This window comes from Mauremys mutica, chromosome 1 (assembly GCF_020497125.1).
Source record: "Mauremys mutica isolate MM-2020 ecotype Southern chromosome 1, ASM2049712v1, whole genome shotgun sequence".
In the NCBI taxonomy this organism is placed as follows: Eukaryota; Metazoa; Chordata; order Testudines; family Geoemydidae; genus Mauremys; species Mauremys mutica.
In genome coordinates, this window is record NC_059072.1 from 137,888,117 (window position 1) to 137,899,898 (window position 11,782).

At 47.8% G+C, this 11,782-nt stretch overlaps 1 protein-coding gene across 4 annotated transcripts in view; it reads left to right on the forward strand.

The window, feature by feature from the left end:
- The window catches only part of A2ML1 (alpha-2-macroglobulin like 1), a 34,878-nt gene extending 24,284 nt beyond the window's left edge, over positions 1 to 10,594 (forward strand). For all 4 annotated transcript variants that reach the window (XM_044998175.1, XM_044998182.1, XM_044998191.1 and 1 more), the window contains exons 27-36: positions 1,588 to 1,662; positions 1,891 to 2,053; positions 3,204 to 3,418; positions 3,855 to 4,070; positions 4,374 to 4,501; positions 4,645 to 4,735; positions 5,160 to 5,228; positions 7,626 to 7,728; positions 8,948 to 8,989; positions 9,651 to 10,594. In XM_044998175.1, coding sequence (XP_044854110.1) covers positions 1,588 to 1,662; positions 1,891 to 2,053; positions 3,204 to 3,418; positions 3,855 to 4,070; positions 4,374 to 4,501; positions 4,645 to 4,735; positions 5,160 to 5,228; positions 7,626 to 7,728; positions 8,948 to 8,988 — 1,101 coding nt within the window. In that variant the 3' untranslated portion in view covers position 8,989; positions 9,651 to 10,594. The remainder of the gene's footprint in view (positions 1 to 1,587; positions 1,663 to 1,890; positions 2,054 to 3,203; positions 3,419 to 3,854; positions 4,071 to 4,373; positions 4,502 to 4,644; positions 4,736 to 5,159; positions 5,229 to 7,625; positions 7,729 to 8,947; positions 8,990 to 9,650) is intronic.
- Positions 10,595 to 11,782: the final 1,188 nt, after the last annotated feature.

Sequence of the window (11,782 nt, forward strand, 5' to 3'; positions counted from 1 at the left end):
CCCCCTCTTAGTGCTAGGGGTGTGATCCTAAATAACCAGCAGCCCGTCCCCACATCTGTTCCCACCTTCTCCAAGTCCACTTCCCCAACACCTCCTCCCCCACCGCCGAGGAGAATGGGCTATTCCATCTAGGGCTCTCCAATAAACTCCCTCTCCCATGTTTGAGGCTCACTCTCACAGATGGAGGAGAATGTTTTGTCCCACTTTACCCTCTGGTAACGTCACGTTAGCTGTGTGACATACCAAGGGGACATTCCAGACTAATGAGTAACTGTGTGACCCCCGGCCCTGTAACCTGGGGTGCCCTTTAAGGTGCCTTGCTGCCAAGAGGGCTGGAACAATTTGTACAATGGGGGTGCTGCCAAGGGGGCTGGAACAATTTGTTCAATTACCCAAACTGTAATCCCTGTAAGTGATGGAAACCACTTCATGCCAGGGGGTGCTTACGCACCCCTAGTTCCAGCACCTATGCTTGCTGCTGTAGCCTCCAGCCTGGACTGCTCACCAACCGCCTCCAGGAGGGAGAGGGAGAGAGTCAGTCAGTCACCTTGGCTCTTACTGAACTAGGTTCTATTTCAGGGTGACCCCAGCTCACCCCCAGTCCTAGATCTTTCCCCCCAGAAGTGTACGTCCTGTACTGCCCAGCCCTCTTCTGGACAATACAAGGCTTATATAAAGTCAGTTTATTTCTTTAATAGCATACAACTTGCCACCCCAAATGGTGTTTCCCAAACACTTCAATTTAAACACACTGAATTTGACAAAACAATAAATCAAGTTTATTAATTACATAGAGACAGATTTTAAGTGAGTTACAAGTAATGAGGCATAAGTCCAAAATGGTTATAAGAATAAAGATGAAACACAACTGGTGCCTAACGTAATTTGTTACGTTAAATTCAAAACAAAGTTTTCTCACCAGTCTCTCTGACCAAACTTCTGAGGTCAGGATCCCTTCTCCCAGAAACCAACAAATGCTTGCTTTGCTGCTTCAGGTGCCGTGAATGCAATGGGCAGGAAGGGAGTGTGTGTCTTGGGGTGTTTGCCCTCCTTTTTATAATTTCAATCTGCTTTTTGAAAAAACATTTCCAGCTGGGTACCAGGAGATAAAAAAAAGTCTATGGGGGGAAACTATTCCATGCTGCTTTTTTTGTCACCTGTTTAAGCTTCCTCTCCCCTTCCTGCTTGATGACTCTGTTTATTGCTTAAATGCAAATTAAGCAGATCACACATTCCTTTGTTTAGGACAGACCTGTTTCCTCTTTTTCCCCCCTCCCCCAAAAAACCCAAAACAAAAAAACAACCTTCAGCTTCGGTAGGGCTGTGGTTTGGCACATGGGTTAATAATGTCATACTGGAAAATCTTAACTTCACATACAATGTTACCATATGTATTTTACCAGGACAATAATGAGCAGGAATTATGAGTTTTCAAATGGTATCTCACAAGGCATACATTGTACAAAGATTATTACGATAGTATGTGGGGTGTGGCCATGGGTACCTTCTATCACAAGGTGCCATGTAGCAGCTACCATTTGGGAAGTTCATTCCCCAGCAACCTCTTTCTCGCACTGTGATCTGCAGGGTGGGATAAATGATGACATCTCTCTGGCTGCTTACATCACTGCCGCACTGCTGGAGGCAGGAAAGCCACTTGCTGTGAGTATAGTGCTGCCTATGCACGCCCTCGCTCACTCCTCTCCTCTTGTCTTATTTCTAATGCTTCCATGGGCCCAGCTGTTCCTCTGTCATGCACAGTGGATAGTTATGGCCACAACATACCCAATCTTTATGACTATGTCAGGATTTGGTCACTGTGGAGTCGTCTCCATTTTTCTCTGCTCCATCTCCTATGTTATGTGAACTCCATGTTTCTTCCTGTTCCAGGACCCAATGGTTAAGAACAGTTTGCAGTGCCTCAGAAATGCTTCCTCCAACGCCACTGATATCTACACCCAAGCACTGCTGGCATATGTCTACTCACTGGCTGGAGACACTGTGACAAGGCAATTACTGCTCACCAAGCTGGACCAGCAGGCCATCAAGTCAGGTACCATGGGGCAAGAAGCTGTCTGACTCTAAGCACTAGGACTCCCATGACTAGAACACAAATTTCACCAACACTTAGGGCCAGGATGCTTTCCACAGAACCAAGAAAATTATTGGTGGAAAAGCCCTATTAGCTTGCAGCACATGTTCTAACATTTTGTCCAGTCAATGGGGCTTCTGCCCCTTCCCTTGAGAGACTGATGCACCTTTTTCCTTTCTACATTACAATACAGTTTCTTTTTCCTTATTTTCATTCCATCCTCCTCAGTCATATCCCCTTGCACCACTCTAATTCCTCTCCTCCTTAGTGCACTGCAACTGTTATCAAGTCCCTGCATCCCCTTTGTCATTTCTTAGCTAAGTGATACAGACTTAAGCCTACATTTTCGAAAGTGGCTTCCAAGTTTCAGGTGTCTCAAGTCAGGCATCAAAATGCTGAGACTCCCAAAATCAGTGGCTGCTCTTGAAAATGTAGGTCTCGGCTCTTTCCTCATAAATCCCTCCCTCCAGCCTCCTAATAATCTCTGTTGCTTGTTTGTCAATATATTTATCCTATAATGTGGTTCCCAAAGCAGTAATAGTCTAGATTCAATCCCCCTATGGAGGGAGACTATATCACTTTTCTGCTCCAGGATGTGAATGTGCTCCCCAAAACTGTACTGGCTTTTTTGTTTTTGTTAAGCCTGTCACTTTTCAAACTTGTATCTAATTTGCTGTCCATTGTCCCTGCCAACTAGTTCTGTGCCCAGAGAGTATCTGTTTGGGATGATTGCCCCTCGTTGATTTGTCCCAGTTTAGTCTCATTGTGTTAAATTCTGCTCATTCCCATCCATCAACTGGCTTTACTGATGTTGCATCATGATGTCACCTGTTTGCATCACACTGGCTGCTGGAAAGCATGGATGATCCCTCTCTTCTGACCTTGGCAGTGATGTGATCTGGTATCTCTATCATGAAGACCACTTAATCACTCAGTACACTGACACAACACCATTCCTGTGAGGAGGATTTCCCCACCCAGATTTAGGGTAGGGACTTTCCTCAATGTCCCACATGAGGAGGGATGTAACCATGAAATTCAACCTGGATTGTAGTCCTGGACCCAAGCAAGTCCTGTTCTGAGCCTCAGGTTCTTGTTTCTCCTCCCGCAGGAGGGCAGATACACTGGAGCAGGAAACCAGCCCAGCCTCCCACTGAGTACAGCTGGTCCCAGCCCAAGTCGGTGGACGTGGAGTTGACAGCCTATGGGTTACTGGCTCTGCTCACTACAGAAAAAGTGTCCAAGGAAGAGATTGCTTCTGCCACTGGCATTGTGGCATGGCTGGCCAGGCAGCAGAATGCCTATGGGGGCTTTGCCTCTACCCAGGTAACAAACCAGCTGTTCTCAGAGCCAGGCACCATGTCTAGTCAGGGAGAGCAACAGGCTGGTATGTCCGCTGGGGGCTGAATCTCTGTGCTAGATTCTTACTATGCTCAGAGGCTGTCTATGAGAATCCAGCTTCTGGTGCCCTGAGGATAAGGTGACAAGATGTCCCTATTTTTATAGGGACAGTCCTGATTTTTGAGCCTTTCTTATATGGGCTCCTATTACCCTTCCACCCCACCCTTGTCTGGATTTTTCACACTTGCGGTCTGGTCACCCTACCTGAGGAACAGATCCCACTGGGAGCTTGAATCCCACTGTTGTCCCGGGGAAAGGATCCTGTTGTTCTTGAGCTCTGATGGAGGGGGTGGGGAATCTCTGTGCTAATGCCCTGAGGAATGATCTGCACTCAGTGACGTTACTGCTTTTCCTTTCCCAGGACACTGTAGTTGCCCTCCAAGCTCTTGCTAGATATGGAGCAGTGACATTCATCAAATCCGGAAATGTCTCTGTGACAGTGAAATCGGGAAAGAACTTCCAGCAGTCCTTCCACGTGGAGCCCACCAACCGACTGGTGCTGCAGCAGCAGCCTCTCCCTGACATTCCTGGAAACTACACTATACAAGCAGCTGGCACAGGCTGTGTGTATGTGCAGGTGAGTGGTGGCTCTCTTGTGAGAGAGGCCAGGAGGATGCCATGGGAGGGGGCACTGCCTGGCTCAGGGTTATGAGGGAATGGGATATGCAGCCTTTCACTTCCAATGCACTGATTCTAATGGAGCCTCAGGTCGGAGGGATTGTGGGGAATGGATCCTTTCGCCTCCAGGGCACCAGGTCAGGGGAGTGTGGGCCAGCACTGGCTAGCTCAGGATCCTCTTGGGGGTAGTGCCAAGGATACAGTCTCTTGCAGGCTTGTGTGACGCTATTTGTTGGGTACATTTATGTGTCTCTCCCATCAGACGGTTCTGAGGTATAATGTGCCTCCCTCAAAGAATGCAGAGACCTTCACCTTGAGCGTGAGAGCAGGAGAGGACAAGTGTGAGAAGCAAACACCCCCTCGCTTCCTGTCCCTCAACATCAGTGTCAGGTGAGAGTGAAGAGCTAGAGAGAGGAAGGGAATAGAGGGGGCAGGGTGACGTGTAGGAGGGCAGAAGGAAAAGCAGCAAGATGGGGAAAGGGGCAGAGTTAAGGTGGATGTAACCTACATGACCTCCTGCCTTTCACCTCCAGTTATGTGGGGAGTCGTGGCACCTCCAACATGGTCATTATCAAGGTGAAGATCCTGTCTGGATTCTACCCTGTCCGGGGTACCAACTACTTTGTAAGTCACTTCCCATAACCATTGGACTTTTGTTCCTGGTGACTAGATACATGTGTTACATGGAAGATAGCTCAACCAACAGCCAGGCAGCGTAGACAATGGTCTCAGTGTGGGCACTTACCACTGGCTCTGTCAGTGGGGTGAAAGTCAGTTCCTGGAGGTACTTTCTACTGCTTCCTGACCCCATAAACCTTTAAACACTCACCCCCCTCGACCCTATGGCTTGTTTCCCATTCACTCCTGTGTGGGTGAGACTCCCTGGGAATGAGCTGGGCTATTGGAGAAGATTCTGGTCAAGAGGTGGGGGACACTTTTCACACACACCCCCAATCCCTAGAACGTGTCTTCCATGGGTGAGACTCTCTTGGGAGAATGAGCTGGGTGTTTGGGGTGAGACTCTAACTCTGCAGTTCCCTGTCTCCAGCTCCAGCAGCAGCCATTTGTGAAGAGAGTGGAGATTGGGGCTGAGGATCTCACTATCTACTTGGACCAGGTCAGTGCTGGAACAAGGTAGTAGCTTTGTAGCTTCTACACAAACTAATTAACACCTACATTATAGGTCTTGTACCAGCAGGTGAGAGAATTGGGTCCCAGTGGACCTGAGTTAGTTTTGAGGGTCCCAGAAAATTTATATGGGAGTTTTAAACTGGAGGATGTGACCTGATCTCAGACAAGAGTCCTATCCTCCTGTGCATCTGAGACACTGCCAACCCTTTACTCTCTCAGCTTACCCAGCTGGCTACCCAGCTCATTATATTCCCAGGACTGGCAAACGAGGAGCAGGAGGAATGACTGTACTATCTGCATCAAGCCTCAGACTCAAGCAAGGTTCCCCCCCTAAATCAGAAGTTCGTATGCATTCCCTTAGCATGCTAATCTGGGACAACTCCGGTATGGTCTGCAGACCCCTGATAGCTGCCTACTGTATGAGAGAGACTGAGTGTCACACCAGCTGCTGGAGTCTCCTAAACTCTGAGATTTCATTCCTTCCCCTCAATTTTGGTTCAGAACCTCATTCTCCAAGCATTCCCCAATTCCACATATTCAGTTGGTCACATACTGGATCCAATCTTCTGCTCAGAAGCGGATCTTGAAGACTTAGCCATCACAGCCTTATCCTGGACTTCTCTTTACCTCCATAATGTCAGGAACTCTTTCTCACTTAGATCCATAGGGATGATCTTATTACTATTATTAAACCCAACGTGCTCTGTATATTTCCAACCCTTCCCCCTACCCCCCGACACACACCGAGGGTCAATGATCTGACAGAACACTATGGCTACATACCATTTGTGACAATTGGCCTACTGGCATCCAAATGTTCCTTGCCACTACCACGCTGCCCACATTGGCCATCACAGTTCTTAGATGAATTGACACCAAGGCTGGTGGCTGGAGTGCCAGTGTGGGGAGTTGGGGGAACCTGCTGCAAATCGTACTGATTGCAGACTAATGAAAACACTTGTAATGGTGACTGTAGTAAACAAAATCGTCTCTGGGACCATCACCGTCATCAGATCCTGGCTGAGATAAATGTGCTGATTTAGACCTGCTTCATAAACACAGGCTGCGTCTTCTTCACCACTGCTTCAAACCACGCACCTCAGGGGGATTGTGCCTCTAGTTCTGAAGAACCCTTTTCCTGCTTTGCTGAGAAGATGGAGTGAGGCCCTGACAGCCTGCGGTGCCAAGCATTATACATACTGGAGCAGCAAGTATAGCGTCCTTCTCACTGTGTCAGAACTGAGTTAGTGTCTCTGTCTAGGAGACTAGAAGGCACCTGAGAGAGAACTGTGCCATCACATGTGACTTGCTCCTTTGTCTCTCATCTGGTCAAAGCCGGTGGGGAAATGCTTGGCCCACGGCTGAGCCTCCTTCAGAGAAGGCACTTTACCTATCACTCAGAAGCATCCAATAATCCAGCCCATCTTCAAAATGTCACTCACTGTGCATGAATCTAGACAAATGTTTCTCAAGAAAGCCAGAGCTGGTGCGTAACAGAGCAAGCCTGTCTCTGAGCAGGATGAACTGAAGAGAGTCTATTATGCTGGGGGTCTGTTTGCTACAGGATCCATTTCAAGGTTCTAATCCTGACTGGACTTGGTCTTGTCCCCTTAAGAGCTTTGTTACGCCAAGATCCTTCCATTCTTCAGGGAATGACCATGGCAGCTATGCTCCTCCTTTACCATGACCAATCAAGAGCCAGAAAGAGCCTTTTCAAGAATAACCTCCAGGCTTTGGAACACCCACCCCCCCAGGGATCAGAAAAGCTCTGCTTTCAGATCATGCTAGAAGACTCACTTTTCCTGGAAAACATCCTTAAAAGAACCAGAGCTAATAAGAGCAATGGGCTCCAACACAGTAGCAATGATTAGATAAAAGAGCAGGGCAGAGAATGTGCCTGTCACTTCAGGACAGATCCCACTCTTTCTACAGTCCATACTCAGGGCTCAGATAAATACCATGGTATCTAACAAACATTCATAGATAGATAGATAAACATTCTTGAAATCCTGAGGTTAAAATCTTACCACTGCCTCAATAGCCAGTCCTGTCTATAGTTAAAAAAAACAAAACATCCCTGATATTCAGCACACGTGTCTCTGCTCATGTCTTGCTGGTAATGTAACAGCAGGGGGCCCTCCAGGTGCATCGATAGGAAGTTCATCTGCAAAAGCTGTGTGTGGAGCCCAGGATTTGAACAGTGGGGGCAGGGCTGCAGGGCAGGGCAGGACTGAGGGGCATTGGCAGAGCTGTGTGGGGAGCCCAGGACTGGAATAGCAGGGGGACTGCAGGGCAGGACTGAGGGGCATTGGCAGAGTTGGGGTGTGGGAGAGCTTCCATAGTGCATGCCCAAACCAGACCTTGTTTTCTTTCTCTCTCCCAGCTGAATAAGGAGACTCAGACATACTCCTTCACCATGAGCCAAGACATTCCAGTGAAGGATCTGAAGCCAGCAGTGGTCAAAGTCTATGATTACTACCAGCCAGGTGGGTTAGGATATGATTTGTGTCAAATTACTGGCAGTTTTGCCGATGAAACATTGCTTGCAGATTTTGGCCATTTCATTTCAGGTAATTTCACACCCTTTTGATTTTCAGATTTTTTGTGTGAGAAATTCAATAAAACACAGCTATTCCCCCCCCCCCCCCCGCAAATGAGGGGGGGACGACAAAAAACAGAAAATGTAAATACCCTTTTGCTTGAAAGGAGCTCTTTTCCATTGTGAAAGACCCGTTTCAGGGCAAAAGTATTCAAAAAATCAGTGTGTTTCTCAGCAAAATGGGTCCAGTTTTGAATGGGTGACAAAATGCAAAAAGTCTCTCACATGAAGTAGTTTCACCTCTACTAGGAATATTTAATTCACCTGTAAGGATTATTACTTATTTGTTCCATATGCACTGAAATGCCCCCTCTAAAATAAAATCACCTTGCCAGCAAAATGGTTCTTCCTCCTCCTGCAACATGTGGAATTCCCCTCCAATTTACAAATAAAAGTAAATGCAGAAAACTTGATTCTCGGCTACAAAAATGTCATCACTTTAAAGTCCAGTATATCACAGCTGAGCAGCACTAAAAATGGAAGCATTACACCCTATTGGAAAGGGAGATTCACAGCTTCTCAATGGAACCAAGTACATCCTTGGCTCTAGGAGGTCCTGAGATCTTCTAGAGAAAAGCTCTTTTAGGTCATGTTTGGTTTTTAGTATTTTCTTTTTCTCTTCCCCCACCCCTGCACAATGTGACTCAAGGTAACTAAGACACTTTGATTTACAGGCAGAAGAATACAAAAAATAGAGCCAGTCATACTTTCAAAAATTCTCTGACCATTTCTAAAGTAGATTTTTCTGACGTCTGGCACATAGACGATACCTCATGGTGACATTCAGGATAAAGATTTAATCAACAGTCTTTTGAGACAACATCCCAAATTCATGCCAATAAAATTTCCCCACCACACTAACATTTATTTGCTTATATTAATTTTAAACTATTATTAAGTCTCCTCCCCCTGTTCCTTCCTTTGCTCAACCAATGGTACAGTCTGAAGACGTTGGAAAGTTCAGCCAACCAGAGCATGGTTGTACCTTCTGAGACCTGGGGGAGGGTTGTAGTTCATCTGGGGGTTGGGCTTCTCTTAATTTCTCCTCCCTCCCCCCCAGCTTGTGTCTGGTGCTGAAAGTAATTGTCTGTTTTCTTCTGTTACAGATGAGCAGGCAACAGTGGAATACACAGATCCATGCCAGTGAGGTGAGCATGGCTTTCATGGAGTAGTATGCACCATTATTGTGCAACTAATACAAGCATAGGCACGAGGTGAAGAAATGAGATACTTCCCTCTGAGTCAGTGCTGATCCCAATTCCAGGGGGGCTCTGTGCTGCAGGCAGTGGTATGGATGTCTCAGTAGGGAGGTCCTCTCCTATCTGAGTCACAACTGACCCCAGTGTGTGATAGGGGGTGCAGTGCTGCAGGCGGTGCTGTGGATAGCTCAGGAGGGGTGCTCTCCCCTCTGAGATAGAACCTAGCCCAATGCCCCAATGTGATGCTAAGGGCACTGTGCTACAGGGAGTGGTGTGGGGGATGTAGTAGAAGGTGCTCTCCTCCCGAGTCAGTACCTACCCTGGTGCCCCAGCATGATGCCAAGGGCTGCTGTGCTGGTGGAAGTGCTGTCTGTGAGACGAAATGAAACACTGACTGGCTGTGGCCAACAAAAGATCCCATGATACTACTTACAAGAACAGGCAACTTCTTTCATCTCCTAAACTGTTTCGCCGTGTTACTAAACAGCTGCCACATTCCACCCCAGAAGTGGCTGCATTCAGCTCCTGAGTGTAAAGTGCTTTAAGACCCTTCAGAATGAAAGGCGCTAGGGAAATGTGTATAAACTTACTTTCCCCCCCTCTTTTTCAGGGGACGAGACAGAGACACCTTGTTCCTGGTGTAACTCACAGGAATTCCTGGTTCTTCCATTGCACTTAGAGACTCTCTTCCCCCTTGGCTCAGAAGTTATCTACACTGCTCACATGCTGCTCCAGAATGCATCAATTAAACCTCTCATCTATCCAGTAAAGGGGTGGAGGAGGAAGAGGTTATAATATAGGGTGAACAGAAGAAACCTACATTCCTCTCTGTATAGAAAGGAAAGGAGAAGGGCTGAGAGCCACACAGAAGGCAATCTCAAGGGAATACACAGGAGCCCTGGGCAGTTCAGAGCCAGGTGACCCTCCCCCCCCCTTAACATTCTCCTAGAGAGAGGAGTGGGAGGCTACAAAGAGGAATCTAGGGGATGCACCCAAAGGGAGAATGCAGGGCAGTTAATGTTTGGGTGCTGGGTTGATGGAGCTAGTAGGAGGGCTAGGAAATACCTACTGAGAATTACACTGTGATGGGTGCAGGGTTAGTTTGCTAGGAGGGGTCAATCTCTCAGCATGGGGCTATGTTCATATAATAGATTTACATATTGAGAGTTAATAATAATAAATTTCAGTTTTGGGTGTCTTTTTGGCATCTGTCTATTGCTTACCCTAATCCTGTTCCTGTAAGGGCAGCCAGTGATAGGATATGTCTGTGCTCACTCGTTTACCTCCTTGCCTGCAGTCTCCCCAGAAGTGGCGGCAACCTTGTTGCCTCCTTAAATCAAGGCATTGAGACTCAATGAAGTATATGGCTGTGAGCGTTGTGGATCATGTCTGCAGTGTGGGTATGCACAGGACTGACCAGATTCTGGTCCAGCCTGCACTGCCCTCTGCATAAAGCCTACAATGGTCTAGGGAAACCTCTTCTAAGGTTGTTCCACAGTCCTGTTCGGGGATGTGGAGTGGGATCTCCTGCAGGACATGACTGGGCTGGTTCATTTGTAGCTGTGGAATCCCTGGGGGGATGATGGTGCTTCTCTGGAGTCTGCTGAGAACAAGGTGCAATTTTTCTGGTGTTCTCAGTTGGGCCAGTGATACCAAGAGGTCAGACTCTTCCTCACTGCTGTTGTTCTCTTCTGTATAGCACCCATCCCCAGGGGGAGCAAATGAGGCACCAGTCCCAAGGTTGAAGTGATGAGAGGCCCTGCTGTCTTCATAAGGCAGAGTAGGTTGGTTGCCATGCAGAACTGGACAACTGAGTTACCTCCAGCTGGGAGTTGGACACTTCCTGAAGGCTGGACATTACTGCTGCCGAGGCAGGGTTGGGAGACTCGACAAGGGGCTAAGTCCTACCTCTGGAGTGAGAGGGGCCCTTTAGCCAAAGGGCAGGGGCACAAATACCTATCAAGCGGCCATATGGTGGTGGGAATTGTCCCCAGGACAGAAGCCGAGGCCTGTAATGGCAGACATTAGGCTGCTGTCTCTGGGCTGCTGGAGCCTAGGAGGTGGTAGGAAGAGCTACTTCTCCCCATTCCTGTGCCTGTTTTGTTTTTCCTCCCTGTTTCTCTCCCCAAAGGCTCCTATCTAGGTCTCCCTCTTTCTTCTCCTTGTCCTTCATCTTCTCCTGGGTCTTTTGACTAGAGGGAAAGAGGAAGGAGTAGGAGGACTGCCTGCTGCTCCATGATTCCTGTAGGCAAGTGGAAAAGAGCTGGACAGAAGGGTGCCAATTGGGGCTAATATACCACAGGAGCGTGACAGACTTTCCTTCTCCTTCCTGACAAGCGGACCCACAACTCGGCTTGTCAAGGCTGCAGGGTGGGGAGTAGGGTTGAATGGTAAATATCAAACCATTAGGGAAATGGCCAGAACCATCCATGTTACTCAGTAAAACCCTCATAGCTTCACCGATTATAGGTAGCTCTACATCTTACTGTGTAAATACCCAGGAGTTACACAGAGTGCTGGGTACATTACCCTCCACCACAGGTAGATGGGTTACCAATAAATATCCCTGAGTGAGAAGTTAATTCAATCCCATAACTGCTGCTAGCGTGTAAGGAGGTGGTAGAGCCCTAGGTGGCACAACATGCCTATGCCAGGGAACTGGGGGTGCTGATTTCAATTTGACTCCCCAATGTTGAGCAGATGGGGTATAATGGAGCTGCAGGCTGGTGTGCACAATCCCAC